This window comes from Balaenoptera musculus, chromosome 19 (assembly GCF_009873245.2).
Source record: "Balaenoptera musculus isolate JJ_BM4_2016_0621 chromosome 19, mBalMus1.pri.v3, whole genome shotgun sequence".
NCBI classification, from domain to species: domain Eukaryota; kingdom Metazoa; phylum Chordata; class Mammalia; order Artiodactyla; family Balaenopteridae; genus Balaenoptera; species Balaenoptera musculus.
In genome coordinates, this window is record NC_045803.1 from 21,751,143 (window position 1) to 21,768,580 (window position 17,438).

Below are 17,438 nucleotides of genomic sequence, written 5' to 3' on the forward strand. Positions count from 1 at the left end.
ACACTCCCGTTGCTTTTCTGGGTCCTTCCTGCTGACACATCTCTGCCTCAGAGCATTTGTTCACCAGAGGTGACTAGAGCTGCCACTTCCACCCCTGCTATCTGTTTGATACCACCTCGCCTCAGCTGGTTTCAGATGAATTGCAGAACAAACGTGATCTGGCAAATGGGTATAGAGCTGACCAGTGAGGGGCCAAAGTTTATACTGACTGCTAGCAAATGGAAGAAGCTCCTTTAAGAGGGGAAACTTGATTTTACTTACTAGTGGCATTTAGGGTTTCTGGCAGGGCCACAGAAAATATTGGCTACTATGGATTTCACTTACCTTCTGGGATTTATCCTTTATTAGCACAGATTATTAAGAGCTGCCTGTGGCAACACTGCCATTTAAAAAAATACTGAGTCTCCAGAAATGCAGCCCTCTGACAATTCACACGTAAGGCAGCCTCATCTCAGCACACTCAGTAACTAACACTCTCTGCAGTACAACAGCTTGCCAAACGGTCCATGAAGCATTTACCTCAAACATGCTTTCAAACCAGTGTTTCCTCACATTTGCCAAATATAAGCTCTCAAACTTATATAAAACTTTGAAGATAGAAATGTGTTCAGTGCCATATTTTTGCACAGAATGTCAAATATAAATTAACCACTTTTAAGATTTTTCAAGTCACAGATGATCACCATTAAAAATTCACTACTTGGGCTTCCCTGGTGGCGCAGTGGTTGAGAATCTGCCTGCCAATGCAGGGGACACGGGTTCGAGCCCTGGTCTGGGAAGATCCCACATGCCGCGGAGCAGCTGGGCCCGTGAGCCACAATTGCTGAGCCTGCGCGTCTGGAGCCTGTGCTCCGCAACAAGAGTGGCTGCGATAGTGAGAGGCCCGCGCACCACGATGAAGAGCGGCCCCCACTTGCCACAACTAGAGAAAGCCCTCGCACAGAAACGAAGACCCAACACAGCCATAAATAAATAAATAAATAAATAAATAAAATAAAATTAAAAAAAAATACATACTGAAAAAAGCACACAATTTATACGTGTACATCTCTATAAAAAAAAATTCACTACTTATAAGGCAAGAGCATCTCTGAGATGAAGAAATAATTAGCTAGGAGTACCATTTGACTAAATACCATTACATGTAGATTTATAATGCATATTAAGAAAACTGTATTAGAACTGCCAGAACTATAACATCACAATGTGAAAAAGTAGGATCGCTCTCAAATTTCATATAAATATGGTAGATTAAAAGTGGCTGTTTTTCTTTCTACCTCAGATAGATTTTTGCAAAATAATAAAATACCAAGTTGAAATAAATGACATTTATTTGCTCATTCACCCTCCCTTAATGAACCCATACATACACCAAAGCACTGTGAGAAAATGAAACAAGACTTGACGAGGCCATCACTTCGGGAATGTCCCACAACACATGGTGTGACCTGTACACACTGGGCCTCACAGGGGACAGTAGCCGCCCCTGCTGGCAAGGCACTTGGTGATTCCATCAGTGGTCAGGGAGCAGGCTATATACGAATATCACGGCCTTGAACTACATATAATTCTACTTTGCATTTTCTTGTTCAAAGCGTAGTTTTAGGCTACTATGTTAACAAGTTCTCCAAACAAAAAAAATACTTTAGGTTAAGCTTTGGGTAAGGATGAAAAGAGTATTAAATAACACTAATTACAGATACTTTATGACCCTTGTCCTGTGCTCGGGAAGGAGTCATACCTAAGAATCCTCTCGATGCAGACGTGACTTCACTACTATCACCACAGCCATCCAGTGAGCCTGCCCGGAGCCACCACTGCACAGGGCACTGTTGGAAGATGCCAATCAGAGCCTCATTCCAGCTCAGGGGCCCTGAGGAGGCCTGTGAGGCTGCACCTGAAGCTCACTTCAAAAGTTTTCTTTTAATGTATTTGCTTGAGAGGCTTGAGCTTCGAGAAGCATGAAGTTAAAAGAGAGAACCTGATATAGCCACAGTCAAAGTTGACTCCTAACTTAAATTACCAGACATAGCTCATAAAACCAGCTGTCTCAAAGACAGTGTTTTATCTTTATTAAAAAACGGATAAACATAGCAGCACTTACAAAACAATAGTTCATAAAAGGCATTGTACACTGTCAACTGATAGTATGGAAAGGGGAGGCCCCCAGCATAGCTGGTTGTGGGCTGCGCATCGTAACGCTCACAACCACCTGTTCCACTTAATACGACTCGACCCAGAACAGCCAGGGGGAGACCAACAGCAACATGGCACTCCTCAACTTCAAGCCTTTGTTATTTGTGTGAACAGTCAATCAAGTCAAGTAGCACCCTCCTTAGCAGCATCTGGAGCACTCATTGGTGTTCTGGAGGTGGCTGGTGTACTTGACCCACTTATTAAAAAAATCTAAGCATTCAATAAAAAACACTTCTCCCTGTCCAATGCCATCCACAGAGGCCTTCTGTTGCGGAAGAGACATGCTCTTCCATTTAAATATCTGTAAAAGCTAACGCACGCCTCTGCTGCAGTAGACGGGAGAGAACTGGGGGCAGGCACTTCCGCACAGCTGTCTTTGGTGAGGATGCTGGTGTGGTCATGCTGTTCCTTGCCCACTGCTCTGCTTCTTACTGCTCTGTGGGGGGGTGAGGACCCCAGTGGGGAGAGGAGAAATCCTATTTTCTTCAGACAATATGGCTTTCTTTACTTGGGCTTTGTCCTGTTGATAAGAATAAAAGCCAGAAATGTTAAAATGGAAGAATGTATCCTTTGGGCTTCACTTACTTTGTGCTTTTTTCTACAGAGATGAGTGAAGGAAAAAAATAGCAAAGAACAATCTAAAAGTCTCTGGGCTACATGATACTTAGAGACAGGATCTGTTGACCACCATTTTTCTTTGCCACGGAATTAAAAGAATTGGAGTCTTTCTGGGATATCTGGAGCCTGTGGAAAAGAGAGTGAACAGGCTGCTCGGGCAGTTTTAAGAATTCGTCTGGGAAACAAGGAACAGTACTGACCAGCAAATCCAAGCTGTTTATATGGGTCTGGATGTTGTGTGCATCTTCAGCAGGAACTCCCCTGAAGTGCTTAAGTTTGGAACTTCCTGTTTCCCTTATAACCATGGCAAATGGAACCATCCACTTGACACACCTCTCTATATCACACCACTGATACCCTGCAATGAAAATACATATTAGGCTCAATCTGAGGCCAACAACTGGTTTATAAGTTCAATACACCTGTGAATGGACTGGAAAGCCAACGTACCTGAAACCTTTTGCATCAATTCAGATGAAGAGAAATGATACAAGGCAGAAGCAGCAAGTACCCCATAAGAAAATTCTAAGCAGCCGACATCCAGGACACAGAGATCTAAAAGCTATGGAGAAGAAAAGAACACTGAGGGACACGGCCAACACACATCCCTTCTAGAGTTACTCAATCTAGTGGTGGGGTAGGTCGCCCCACAGAGGTAATAAAGCCACTTACCTCTGCAATCTGTATGAAGATTTGCTGAGGATACTGCGGCAGGAGCACTTCATAAAAATCATTTAGATATGCAACCTGCATGTATACATTCAGCCAGGACACAATGGTCAGGGGACTTAAATGCCACTTAAGGGCCTAAGGGAAAACAGAGAGAAAAGAGAGACCAATGGTTGAAAAAAGAAAAAGACATTTCTACTCCCTTTGGTCCTCTAAAGGAGTTCAAAATGCAGCCATTTCCCATGCCACAATGTGTCCAGCTGGAGAACACCTAGCCAGATGCACTCATGCTGAATATAGAAAAGATATTATGTAGGAATTTTTAAAAAGGACTGAAAAACTAACTTGTAACCTACCTTCATAATGATTAATTCCATGGTAAGAATTTCATCTCCTGAACAAGCCCCATCTGTAACATAAGCAAACTGGTGCAACTTTGGAGGATAGATTTCCTGAAAGGAAATAAAAGGAAGATACTACTAGCAAAAAGTCCATCTCTGATAGTTTTAGCTTATAATGTACCTCCCAAATTATTCTTTTTAGTATGCTGACATAGAAAGAAAGAAAGGGTACACTGATGGGATAAATACAAGAGCCACTCCAGTGGTTCAAAATGCATTAATTGTGAAAGAAATGAAACACTTACCCACATCAATCAATCAATCAATCAATCAATCAAACTTTTACTCAATGGGGAGCTTTGAAATTTTCACCTTTTCAACATGTTTGAAAGCTGTGCCCATCCACCCTTCTAATCACACCAAAATTTTAATCCTCTTAGGTCAAAGTTCAATTTTTTTGATTAAAGGAATTATATTAACCTAAGCATTTTATATACTCATACTTTTCTTGGTTAATTTCTAGCTTTTTTGTGTGTGTGGCTGAACTTTAGAAGGCCTCAAATTAGAAAAATTTAGACAAATAGTTGACCTCTTCCCCTAATCTCAGTGGAGCTCAAGCATGTACTACATAACAAATATTTGAAAATTATTTACCTCAAGTTTGGCAGCAATAAATAAAGATGAAATCCCAATAAGCTGTAAAAGCGTTTTTACAACATTTTGTTGTGTTGCCATATACCGATCAAAGAAATCCTGTGCCAAGTAAAATGTCTCTCTGTGAAGTTTATAGACTTCACACACCTGAAAAAATAGTAAGTTTTAGAACAGTTACTTGAGAAAAAAAGAAAGACAAAAAACTTGTCATGAGTTTGGTGAAGGATAATATAACCAAATCAAGAGAGAGAACCTGGCTTTTCTGAAAGGATGGTTACCTTGCTTGTCCCTAAGCACATGCACAATGGAAAACTGGAACTCAGGTATAAGGATGAAGTGTTCTGTGATCTATAATATAAGAGCAAATGCTCATAGGCTGCGGAAAGAAGGTACATTCACAGCCTGTTAAAAGCAGCATTTCAAGGAAAAATGGAATTTTCTCAAAGAAAGGTGTCCCCCTTTATAAGTTTCATTATGACATGAGGAAAGAACTACCATATTTCTTCACAATGGGCGCTATCAGTATGAAAGTTTGAAAGCTGGAACATACATTTATTTAAAGACTACAACACTAAACACTAAAACACTGTTAATCTGTTAATCACAAGAGGCAAATGGTGTTTTAAAAACATTAAACAAAAGACTCAGAGACCTAGCATAGGCTCCCTTTAGACAAACCCATTTATCTCGGATTATCTCAGACTATAAAATTAGGACAATACCTGTTTTGCCTACCTCACAGGATTGCTGTGAGGTATGGTGAAATAGTGTACATGATGGAGTTGAAAAGGACCAAGGAAATATTAGACCTCAATTCATTACTGTCATCAAATGTCTGATTGTGCATTTAAAACTGCTGTTCCTAAACAGTATATCCCATGTAAGTACACTTCATGGGGTTAATAAGTAGAAAAGGCACCAAAGGAAACAACAGAACATTAGTAGAAAACTCCATCAATCACCAAAGAATGTTTCTGAAGTCCAGGTGGAGCCATATTTAGAGTTAGTTTTTATAAAATAACACAACTACAATAGGATTAGAAGTAAAATTAGAGCTTCTGTTCTCTAAGGAACAAACTTTCAGACTATTTTACCCAGCTCACCATTGGGCACACAGCGTAAGCACTGCCTTTCTTACATACAGACTTCTTGGCTGGGCTAGGGGCTGGGAAACTTAACATCGCTGCAGACGAGCCTGCCTGTGAACTGTGGACTCCAGTCTTGTCCCACTGAAGACATAAAGGTTACCATTCTTTTCTATCCTTTCAATAGTATTACATGACTTTTTTGATTGACTTGCAGGGAAAATCATTTCTTTAAAGTATCAATTGCATCAATGGCATCAATTGCATTATATAAAATAGAACCTCTCAGTCACAACATCTTATGAGCTGAAGCCTGAGAGGTTAAAGCATACCACATCTAATGCTTCAAGGAATTATAAAATGTTCCAAAAGGCCCATAAGGGCTATGTGCCATGGTGGGTCTGTGGACAACTGCAAGGCCAAACAATTTGTACATTTGTACATTTTCTATGTTGACATTTTCAGGGACCAATAAAGAAAAGCAAATTAAGAATGATAAAAATAGCTATCTTTTCTTGCCTACTATGTAAACTGTACTTCATATACACTATTTCTAATCCACACAAACTCTGCAAGCAAATATTGCTAGAAAACATTACAGATGAGAAAACCAAGACTCAAAGTTAAGTGACTTGCCTGACTGAGGCACACAGACGTTAAATGGCAGCAGGGGATTCGATTCTAGGACAAGCACAACAGGGGTACACATACCCCTGCTAATACAGACTTCCTAAAGGGTACGTGGCACAGTTCATTTTTAGGGAATACTTAGACACTCAACTTCCATATGTGCTTTCATATAACGGATCTGCCTGAGATGTCCTTCCACATCACAGAAGAAAGCCCACTTGTCACCCACCCAAGGCTTACAGAGGTGTCCAGGAAGTGTCCTTAATTGAGCCACTACTGAGTCACCCACACTTCCTCCCAGAAAGAGGTGCACTGCCTATACAATATTACTTTTTATGTTTGACAATTATTTATCACAATTTGTAATACTTGTTATTTTGATCAATTATTGTAGAGAAGTATGATAGTGTGATCAATAAAAGATTTGATCAATATATTTTGTTAGGATAAAATTCTGTGGGTAAAGAGAAATGAATCCCAAGGAGTTAAAAAGAAACACTGTAAATTTTCTGACTTAAAGATAAATTTGTTCATATATTTTTAAAACATTTGGTAGTGGCTATCAAATAGCTGTTACCCACATTCCACTGCGTTCACTCAAAAGCAATTTGAGTGTACAGACTGAAAGATCAAATATCAATATTTATGATTAATTGGAAAATACAACCTTTGCAACTATTTAAACTTTGAGAAAAAAAATTAGATGCCAACTTAAAAATATCTAAGGGGTAAAGATACTTCAGAAATTCTTTTAAGGAAGTACATAAGCAAAAAAGTTAGGCCACTGTACTATAGATACCACAGTTCAGAGACACAGAATGTGTCAATGGAATCAAACACTTGAAGAGATTATAACAGCACAGAAGAACCTAGAAATGGCCAATGCTTCTAGTTAACAGAAAGGCTCCAGCTCACCTCCATTAACCAATCTAGAAGAATCGCTCGCATTTTAGGCTGCAGAAGAGGGTGCCGCTGCATAAAGTGCTTATCCCTCAAGTATGTCTTTTCCTTGTTTAACATGATTTTCCATACTTCCTCTCTATTTGCCCAGCTACAAAAAACAAAAGCAAGCAAAAGACAGGTGTCAGTATGCATCCATACTAGTGAGGCGGGAGTGCACACAGGGAGTAAGAGATCCAGAAGGCACTCAGCAGCCAGCTTACTTCAGTACAGGCAGTGGCGAGGCTCTGGATGGTGTGCAACTCTGAGGCTTATATGCAGAATTTGGGTATACGAGCTCATCCTCTTCTTTGTCAGGTGTGGGAATCAAGGAGCAGGGGTTTTCACAGACTGTATTACTGTCCCAAGGCTGTAAAGAAAGACACATTAAAAAAATGTTTGATGTAAACCAGCTGTTTTTACATTCATTGATTTGTCAAACAGCCAGTAAAACAGAAAATGTCTTCATGCTGGAGAGAAATCTCTAGGCCTAAGTCAATATTCTGGCCTAAATTAAGATGGAGATAGCATGGAAGACACAGAAATGACTCCAAGCTTTCATTTCATTTTGTCATTAGCTTAGGAGTCTATGCAGCAAAACCTAAGAAAACTACAGTCAGTAGCATTTTACCCTCCACATCATCATCCTCATATGAAGTGTTTGAGCAGCAAAATAGATGCAGGAAGGGTAAGACAAAATGCAAACAGCTCTTACGTTACCAAAAAAACAAAAGAATAAAATCTATTGGCAGCTCAGTAAGATACTGAGCATGACTCCTAAAGTGTGTTGTGAGATTATTTGGTCACAATTCAAAGATTTGGTTTTTTTAATAAGTACAACTAACCTAATGAAATGTCTTAAAAGTGAAAGACAATTTCCAGTAAAAGCATTTACATAAGCACTCCACAATCACAAGTATAGAAAAATCAAAATGTAAACTGATTGCCATCTATATTTAAAGTCTCCCCACTTTAAAACAAAACCCACCAAATGTGACATCTTCCTTTGGTTGCAGGTCAAGCCAAAATTATTACATAACGGGGACCTTTCCTTTTCCTTAACTCAAAATGAAACAAAAGGAGTATCCGCCTAGTTAAAACCGAATCAAGCAATAGTCACAGGATATATTAAAAAGTCTGTAGAGAGAAAGCTTAGATATTCCTGAAGACCTCTGAAACCCACTCCAAAGCCTTGCAGAGTGATAAATGCTAATTGAATAAACCATCATTAAAAACCCAAACAATGCTTCTTTTAAAGATTCCAGATACTTAATTTAAGTCAATTTTTAATATTTGGAAAATAATTTCATTTTGCCATTTAACATTTTTCCTTTTTTTTTTTTTTTTAAGAGGTTAATTACATAGTCTTTGAATACAGTTGAAGATATCAGAGTCCTTGACTGTGCTTTTTATTTATTCAAAGGTGGAAACTTTTTTTTAAAAAATTATTTATTTATTTATTTATTTATTTATTTTTGGCTGTGTTGGGTCTTCGTTTCTGTGCGAGAGCTTTCTCTAGTTGTGGCAAGCGGGGGCCACTCTTCATCGCGGTGCACGGGCCTCTCACTATCGCGGCCTCTCCCGTTGTGGAGCACAGGCTCCAGACGCGCAGGCTCAGTAGTTGTGGCTCACGGGCCTAGTCGCTCCGCGGCATGTGGGATTGTCCCAGACCAGGGCTCGAACCCGTGTCCCCTGCATTGGCAGGCAGATTCTCAACCACTGCGCCACCAGGGATGCCCTAACATTTTTCCTTTTAAAGCTACTCTATTATCTTACTCTAAAGGACTATTATTGATTTTTAAAATTATAAAATAGTAATTTTATTGAAGACAGGGAATGTTAACAATCCTGCCAGTATGGAAGCTCTGTGAAAAAGTCTGAGACTCTTGGCATTTTTTTTTTTTTTTTTTAAAGCAGAGAGATCATTAATATTGACTAGAAAAGAGACAACGGAGAGGACTATAAATGAACATGGAAACTTGGGCTCTAAGTGCTGCCTGGAAGATATGGGACAGGGTGGCTATCACAGCACACCGGTCACTTTCAGAGGGAGCCAGAGCACTTTCAGGGTACTGAGAAGAGCAAAGCAGGATAAAGCTCTTCTCCATCCAATGTGCAAAGAATTGGGCACGCAAATTAACCATGACAGCTCTTGCCAACAGCTGTTGGAGAAGGGCAACATCCTCTTCCAGTTCTAGTATCATGTGCTGGTAGTATTTCCTTGACTCAAAAAGGGTCACATTACAACTGCTTTAGGTTGCTCTTCATTCAACAATGAATTCTAGTTTTGAAAGCAGAAGCTGGTTGTCACCCTCTATAGCCACATGGCTGAAATAGCTGAGAGGAGGTTTTTGGAGATAAAATGGTAACATTTCCCTACCTGTAGTTCACAGACAGATTGGGTGAACCACAAGCAGACAAATGGTCCCCAAAGTTGGCCTTTTAGGAACCAGTGGATGAAGCAGAATAATGAAGTCTGTATCATTTAACTTGAGTGTATACCATGTCTCAAAGAAAGCAAGATCAGTCTGACTTTAGGAAGGAAAGGGGTAACAGCAAGAGACCAATTTTGATTATTCCCAACAACCCCTGACTCTTTATGCCACTTTTAACTAAGAATAAAACTACCTTATGCAAAATTATGTTCTGAGAAGTAACTAATAGAAATTCCAGGACTCCACTTCAGTAAAAAAGTTGGGTCTCATGCAAAAAATTGAACAACAAAAATGGATATGTTAAATAGACTTTAGATAAAAGAGTATTATCTTCATTGAGAAAAACCTAAGGTAAGAATCAAAGGTTCCATGTGGTCTTGATGAAGCAGTTTCATGGAGTTGAGCATGAGGGCTGCAAGTAGCTCAGAGCTGTTAAACAAGCTGAACTATGATAACTCCAGAGAAAAATTCTGTATAATTAATTGGCAAAAAGGTTGTTACCCCAAAATTCTAGCTTCATGAATCTACACAGAGAAATAACATAAGACATTGATTGCTCCATAAATGATGGGTAATTTTCAAGCTATCTACTTTGCAAAATGTGTAGAAACCTGTTGTCATTAATCTCTGAACAACCATGAAAACACCTTCTAGTGGGAAATAATACGGCTATTCATGTATCACATCTATCAACTCTCTGAAGTCCAAGGATAGGACCAAAGCCCTGTCTTAGGCACCCTAGGCACAGCTCAGGTTATCTTTGAGAACAGAAACTACTCTAAAACTCCAAGAAGTCAAAAGGGACAGCTTTGCTTCATCCTCAGTTAAAAACTTCAATTCAAAACACAGGCGGGAAAATAACCAATCTTGAATTTCACAAAGTAGAGGTCCATTTTAGTAGAAATCCACAAAAATTAACTTGCTTGGTTTGAAGTCTTTACAGGGAGAAAAAAGGAAAAAAAGGAAAGAACTTGGAATGCACTGTCTTATTTCCTTTCCTAGAGTGAAGTATTTCTTTTTCTAATACAGCAAGGAAATCATCAAGCCATTGTTCAATATTCAGTGGAACCTCTCCAGAAATACTAATTACTAGGGTCTTATGTGCAGTAACAACTTGTTACAAATAATGGGGCCCTCCGCTCTGAAGCCCTTCACTCTTCCGAACCCAGCTGCTATGGCTGTTGCTCCCTGCCCTACAAAGCGATGTGCTGCCACTGCTAACCGAATCAGGTATCCTCAGCTCAAATACTATTCCTGCTCAGCTTTCATCTGCTAGAGCGTCAGAAAGCCTAATCAGCTAGTTTGGAGATAGGCTGCTTCCCCTACTAGAGCCATAACTACAGGCTCCAGCCATTTCTGGAGGCAGAGAGATAATACAAGCTTTTTCTGCTAGGAACGTCTGATATTATGATGATACCATGAGCATGCAAGAAATATGGCGGGAACTCCATGAAGGAGGGGCAAGAGAAATGGACTAGTCAATTTTAAAAATGTGTTGAGATGCACATATCATTACACAGAATGTCCTACTAATACTCTGGTGGAGGCCAGATCAAGCTCCAGGTGGCAGTGATCACTGTAGGTAATTGCTGGATGGGCCAGAAGAACTTTCAGAAAGGGGGAAAAAGTTTGAAACATGACCTAAAGGGGGTGGGAGCAGGGAAGGGAAGTCCTTAAGCACCATGACGAAGAAACACAAGTGTGGATGTGTGCTTATGTGTACACACAAACCCCTATTCTCACAGTTACCCAAAGAGCTCTGTGTCAGGAGCCCTCCCCGCAGTTCACCAGCCCACAGAGAGGCTGTAGGACAGGCTCCGCCCCTGGCTTGCACAGGACTCTGGGTTACTTTCTTCCTCTAACTGAGTCTCAGTTTCCTCAAGGGCAAAAGGAGAGGACTGAGTTATGTGAGGTCCATTCTGGTTCTTCCAGACATCAGCGCATATTTGTCATCTCAGGGATGTCAGTCAGGAACACAGACCTTCCTGGAATCTCAAGGCTGGCAGAGGTCAGTGCCCACTGACAGGCACAGCGCTCAGTCGTATGGACTGTGGCCACAGTTAGAGAAAAAGCCTTCAGCGGAAGGCAAGGAAGTATGAGACTTAATGTGACCCCAAAAAAGGAGACCCTCAACTTAGACCCAATCAGAAAATGTACCTACCTGACTGCCACACTGGCTTCTCACGGTCCTGTCAATTTTGGCAACTTCTTCATCTGGATCCTGCAAAAACTAACATAAAACAACCCACACCCCAAGGAAACACACCAAACAGCCCAAAGACAGAAACACAGAGAGAGAGAAGAAAAAGAAAGCTGGTAAGGTTATGAGCACCATTTCTGCCAAACGCATCCCCCTTGACCCCCTATCAATAAATATGAGGTCAGAACCCAGCCTGGTACCCAGGTAAGATGGGGGGTGGGGGGGAATCCTCCCCCACCTGTCTCCTTTGTACTCACAACGGCCACATTTGCCTTCCTTTTCCTGGAGCGAACAGAGACATCGGTGCCGCTTTCCTCTTTCATGGTGCCGGGTTCCTTCCCATCCCTGAAAAGCCAGGATGGCACGGAGGTAAGAGTTCTCCCCAAATCTCGGCCCACCCCTCCCCCACCACTGCACACCTTCCCCTTCCCCGCAGCGGCCAGGCCACTCACCTCTCCTTTTCCCTCGGCATGGCGCTGGGCGCAGGATCAAACCTCAGGCCTGGGGGCACGAAGCGGCAGTGGGGTGAGGACGGCCGGCAGAGGGGACCAGGGCCCGCCGGTCCGTCCCGGGCACCCCTCCCCCTCCCGCGCGGGCGGCAGCAGCGGCGGGAGCCTCCCGGGCCGGTCGGGAAAATGGCCGATGGGCCCGGGGTGGCCTGTCACCCGCGGCGCCGCCAGCGGCCCGCGATGCCGGGTCGGAACCTAGGGTGGGGGGGGGGCCTCGACGCCCCCCGAAACCCTCGCCGGCCCATCGCCTCCCTCGGGGCCCCGGGCTGCCTCAGTCTTCCCCTCAACACCTCCCCGTAAGCTGTCCCTGAGTCACCCTACCGGGTCACCCCGCGCTGACGCCTCCAGGGACCCGGCGACCCAGCCTCGCCCCACCCCCACCCCGGCCCGACCCGGGTGCTCCAGGAGTCCCAGCCTGCCGCGCCGTCCGGCAGCCCGCGGCGGGGTCCTTACCCGAAGCCGTCTCCGCGGCAGGCAGGCGGGCTGCACGAGCTGAGGCCGGAGGCAGGAGGCAGAGGCGAGCGGGAAGCCGGGAGGCGGGAGGCTGCGGCGGGCCGAGCGCGCGGCGGTGGCGGGATCCGCGCCTGCCCCCTACACCGCGCTGGCGGCCGAGCCGGCTGCTCCTGCGCCCGGCTAAGAGCGGGACATTTAAAAATCCCTGCGCGCGGAACGGGCCCCCGGCCCGCCCTCGCGCCCTCCCGCCCTCCCGCCACCCTCCGCCCCGCCCCGGCCGGCTGGGAGCCCCTCAGCGGCCGCCCGAGGGCCCGGGCCCGCCCAGCCACCGCCCTCAGGACCGCCCCACGCGGCGCGGGCCGGCCCCAGCGCCCCGGACCGCCAGAGGCGGGGCCAGCGCGGGGCGGGGCTAAGTGACAGGGCCTGCGCGCCGGAGCGGCGAGGCCCGGAGGCCGGGCGGGGCCTGCGCGGCTAGAGCTGCCGAGCCCGCGCGGGGCCGGACTCGTGGGCTGGCCCGCGCGCGCGGGGGGGCGGGGCCGCGCAGGCGGGACGCGGGGGAGCTCTGGCGCGAGCGCGGCAGAGGGGCGGGCCGCCGGGCTCTGGGGGCGGAGCCGAGCGGCGCTGGAGCGGCAAAAAGCCGCGTGGCCTGCGCGGGTGGAATGTAAACACGGCTGGCGGCTGGGGTTCGGGCCCCGGCTGGGGTCTGCCAGAAGACCCGACGTCCGTCGGCCTCCGGCGCGCGCGGCTTGTCCCTCCTTGCACGTCCTCCCCGCCCCCGAGACGCAGGGTTCCGGGCCCTGAGTCGGGGCGGGGATGTGCCCAAGGTCACAGCGCCTGGTCACAGAGCCTAGAACCAGGGCCTCAGGCCGCCTGATCCGGGGCCCCCTGGGGAACAGCTGTTACACCTGGACGCGCGTCCATCCCTCTGTCCATGCGTGCTTGCGTCCATTCAGCTAATAGTAGAGCACCTTCCATGTGTCCCCCTTCCCCAAAAATTCTTCAGAAGACCTTTCTGATGCTGGGATTTCACGCAGACCTCTCTAGCTTAAGGGTTTCCATCGACGGGCCGTAAAATCAAATCCACACTCCCTGCCCTACAGGACTCCGCGTGGACTGGCCCTCACCCCCTCTCAGACCATTCCTTCAACCCCCTCCCCTCACAGCTCTTTTGGCCACCCTGTGTCCTTTCTCATGTCAGGGCCTTGGAGTTTGTTGTCCCCAGCTCTAGCCCCTTCTGGCTGCTCATCCTTCCCGAGAACTTTAAGGTCTTCAGTGACCACTTAATCTAGATCACCCCTCTCCCCAGGAGTTCCTGTCCACCTCATTGCCCTGCTGCGGTTCCTTCACAGCCCTTGCCACCATATGTCTCTTGCTCCTGTCCATGTTTGGTGCCCCGCTCCCTACCTTGTCTGTCTTGTTCACTGCTGTATCCCCCAGCTCTTGGCAAAGTCCCTGGAGGAAGGGAGGCACTTAAATCTTACTTGTGAAGGAATGCTTGAAAAACACAATGACCAAGCCCTTGTGGAGTTTACAGGCTAAGGAGAGAGACAGGTATTGAACAATCATCACTTGAAATTACCTACTGTACTAAACTTCTAGAAGAAGCATGTAGCAGAGGGCTCCTTAACACTCCTAAGCCCCTTCCTGATTTACAGTCCCAGTCTTGGACCTCCTCCCTCCATGACTGTCTTCTTGAAGTTAGAGACTAGATCTTACTGGAGGGCCTGACTTGTGTCATCCTCAGAGGTCCCTGCTAGCAGATTGTTGACCTTCCAGGGGCTCTGAGGTCAAGGCTGCTGAGATGACTTGCTCGGATTGGCACAGGTAGGCATGGGAACCCAGGCTCCTGAATTCCCAGCCCTTAGGTAGTAACAATAACAGGTATCACAGACATTTCCAAAATAGCAGATTTGCCCTAAATCCTTCAAAGTATTATCTCAACTAAACTTCACAATAATCCTGTGATGTTGATACCATGATTGTCTTATTTCATGTATGGCATCTATCTGCTTCTTAGGGTCATTGTAAGGATTAAGTGAAATAATGCAGATGAAATGCTGAGTACAGAGCCTGGCACATAATAACTACCCAATAAATTACAGTTGTTGAACAATGATAGACAAGACAGTTTTCCATAGTGGTTGTAGCAATTTATACTGCTACCAGCAAAGAATAAGAATTCCTGATGTTCTATACCCTAGGCGATATTTTCGTCAGTGGTAAAATGGATAAGTAAATTTTGGTATATTCATTCAGTGGAATACTACACAACAATAAAAAGGACAAACCACTGAAACATACAGCAATATGGATGAATCTCACAGACATATTGGTAAGCACAAGAAGCCAGATACAAAACAGTATTCCTGTGTGATGCCAGTTATTAGAAGTTTAAGAAAAGACAAAAACTGTGGTGACAGCAATAAGACCCCTCTGGGGTGGGGGTTCTGGGTACCACCATGCACATGTTTTATATCTTGATCTGAGTGGTGGTTACATGGCTGTGTACATATATAAAAGTTCAATCACATTTGTGAATTTTGCACTTTACTGAGCATATGTAATACCTAAAGAATAAAATAGTTATTTTTTAAAAAAATAATTTAAAACAAAGTAAAGCAAGACTTTAATAATCCCTGCCCACTCGGGAACTTCCAGTCTGGAAGGGAGGCAGTCATGTAGGTTGGCAGTTGCAGTACAGAGCGATAAGGGCTAGGACGGGAAAATTCTGGGGGCTACGAATTCACGTGGAGTTGGGGGCAAGGGCATCCAATCTACTCCTGGACACTAAGAAGGCTGCTTGGAGGAAGTAGCCTCTAGGTTGGAAAGATGAATGAATTTGGCAGGAACAATAGAAAAGTTATGTCCGAGGCAGCAGAAACAGCCTGCACAAAGACTTGGAGTCTTCAGAAGTCACTGATGGCTACTCGTCTGGAGCAGTTCACCTTTGGCTCTTTGAGTTCATTTCATTCTGTGTCCAAACATTGACACAGCCTTGAGGGAGACTGTGCATTACACTAGAGGTGGTAAAACAGCTGCTGTGTAGGGAGGACAGCACCTTCCCTCTGCCATGAGACTTTGGGAAATTCCTTAACCTCTTGGTGTCTCAATTTCCTCATCTGTAAAATGGGTGTGATTTTAATTATTCCAACCTCCAGAGTTGCTGTAAGAAATAAATGTATTAATACCTATAATGCATTTGCTATAGTATCTAGCATAGAGTAAGTGTTCAGTATGTATCAACAATTATTATTATTATTATTATTCATTAAAAAATTAGGGGCATTGGCTTACCTTCATATGTGGTTTAGGCCCTGATGATGGTGGAGGGTAAGGAACCAGGATACAAACGTTAAGAAGTAATCCCATGGGGGTTGCAAGGGGAAAGTTCTTCCCAGATAGGATTCCTTAACCCAGGGCCCCCAGGCAGCCTTCAGGGTCCCAGGAAACTGCTTGCTGACAGTGCCGGCCTATCAGGTGCACTTTCCTGGGCAGCTGGTGCATAACTGTTACCAGCTCCTTAAAGGCACCTCACAAAAGTTAAGGAGCACTGGAGAGGGTTGATGAGGGAAGGTGTGGGCTGTGACTGGGAGTGGAGCTGGCCCAGGCCTTGCTATCAGGCAGAGCTGGACAACTGTGGCTGCCTGGCTGAGCCAAAGCTGGGGGGTCTTGTGAGGCTACACACAGGAAAACCAGAGGAAGAGGGGTCAAACTGGCTGCAGCACTGCACCGGTGTGGGCTGTGGCGTCGGGGCCAGGCAGGATGAGCAGGACCCAGGGCCAAGGAACTGAGTGTGGGAAGGCCTCAGAGGCTTGGCTCCTGTCCTCCCGCAGCCCTGGGGATCTGTCTGCACAGCCTGCCAGGTCAGCCGGAGTCCCAGGCCCAGCCCACTCCCCAAGACTTGATTACTGTTCAGATCAAGCTCACGCTGCTGTGGATTCCGAGGGGGGAGATTAGCAAACCAATAGGTGGTCCAGCCCTGGCCTAACCCTCTCTTACACTGGAAAGCAAGTCCAGTCAACACTTTAGACAGAGGCTCTGGTTAATTAAAAAACTCCAGTGAAAACTAAAACCATTAAACTGAGTATATGATAGAATAATGATGGCAGCTGACATTTATGGATTCTGTCCTAAGCTGGGGGTTGCCAGGAACAGAGACAAATTTGAAGACACTTCAAGGAGTGGGAGTGTGTGACCAGGTTGCTGGGGGAGGGGCAGTTATGCAGCAACAAGCAATCCCCCCAGCATGGGCTAAGACACAAGAGTGCTTTGTTCTGTGTCTGACCACCATATTCCCAGCTTTCAGCTAAATCGCCTCATCTTGGGTTTTCTGAAGGCAGGCACAGCTGCAAGACACAGAGCAGGGGCTTGGAAAGAGGAAGCCCTGGAATCTCTCTTCTGATCAGGGACTCACATTTTCCTTGCAGCACCACACTCTTGAACTTGATGGGGGAGGGGGACTTGGCCAATCAGGACACTGCATTCCTGACTGTGTCATTGGTTCAGGGGTAGGCACGTGACCCAGTCTGGACCAGTGAAAATCCTCTGGAGTTGCTAAGCTGATGGGAAGAGGTCTGGAACTAGGAGGCCATCTTGCCACTCAGGGCGACCTTCCTTAGAGGGAGGTCCTCTGGGGGGGGGGGGGGCGGGGTGCACAGGGAAGCAGAGCCAGAGGAGAGGGGAGGCAGCCTTCTGATTTGTTGAGCTCC

The 17,438-nt window shown here is 45.4% G+C and overlaps 1 protein-coding gene across 1 annotated transcript; it reads right to left on the minus strand.

Moving 5' to 3' along the window:
* Positions 1-1,342: 1,342 nt before the first annotated feature.
* On the minus strand, positions 1,343-12,951 carry CCNE1 (cyclin E1). Its single transcript, XM_036832111.1, has 12 exons — positions 12,730-12,951; positions 12,220-12,268; positions 12,025-12,112; positions 11,729-11,797; positions 7,357-7,502; positions 7,109-7,244; positions 4,479-4,625; positions 3,840-3,935; positions 3,487-3,621; positions 3,265-3,376; positions 3,015-3,172; positions 1,343-2,716 (listed from the first exon to the last, which is right to left on the minus strand). Exons 2-12 carry the CDS (start codon positions 12,237-12,239, stop codon positions 2,594-2,596), a joined length of 1,230 nt encoding a protein of 409 aa, XP_036688006.1. The 5' UTR covers positions 12,240-12,268; positions 12,730-12,951; the 3' UTR covers positions 1,343-2,593.
* Between the last annotated feature and the right edge of the window lie 4,487 nt (positions 12,952-17,438).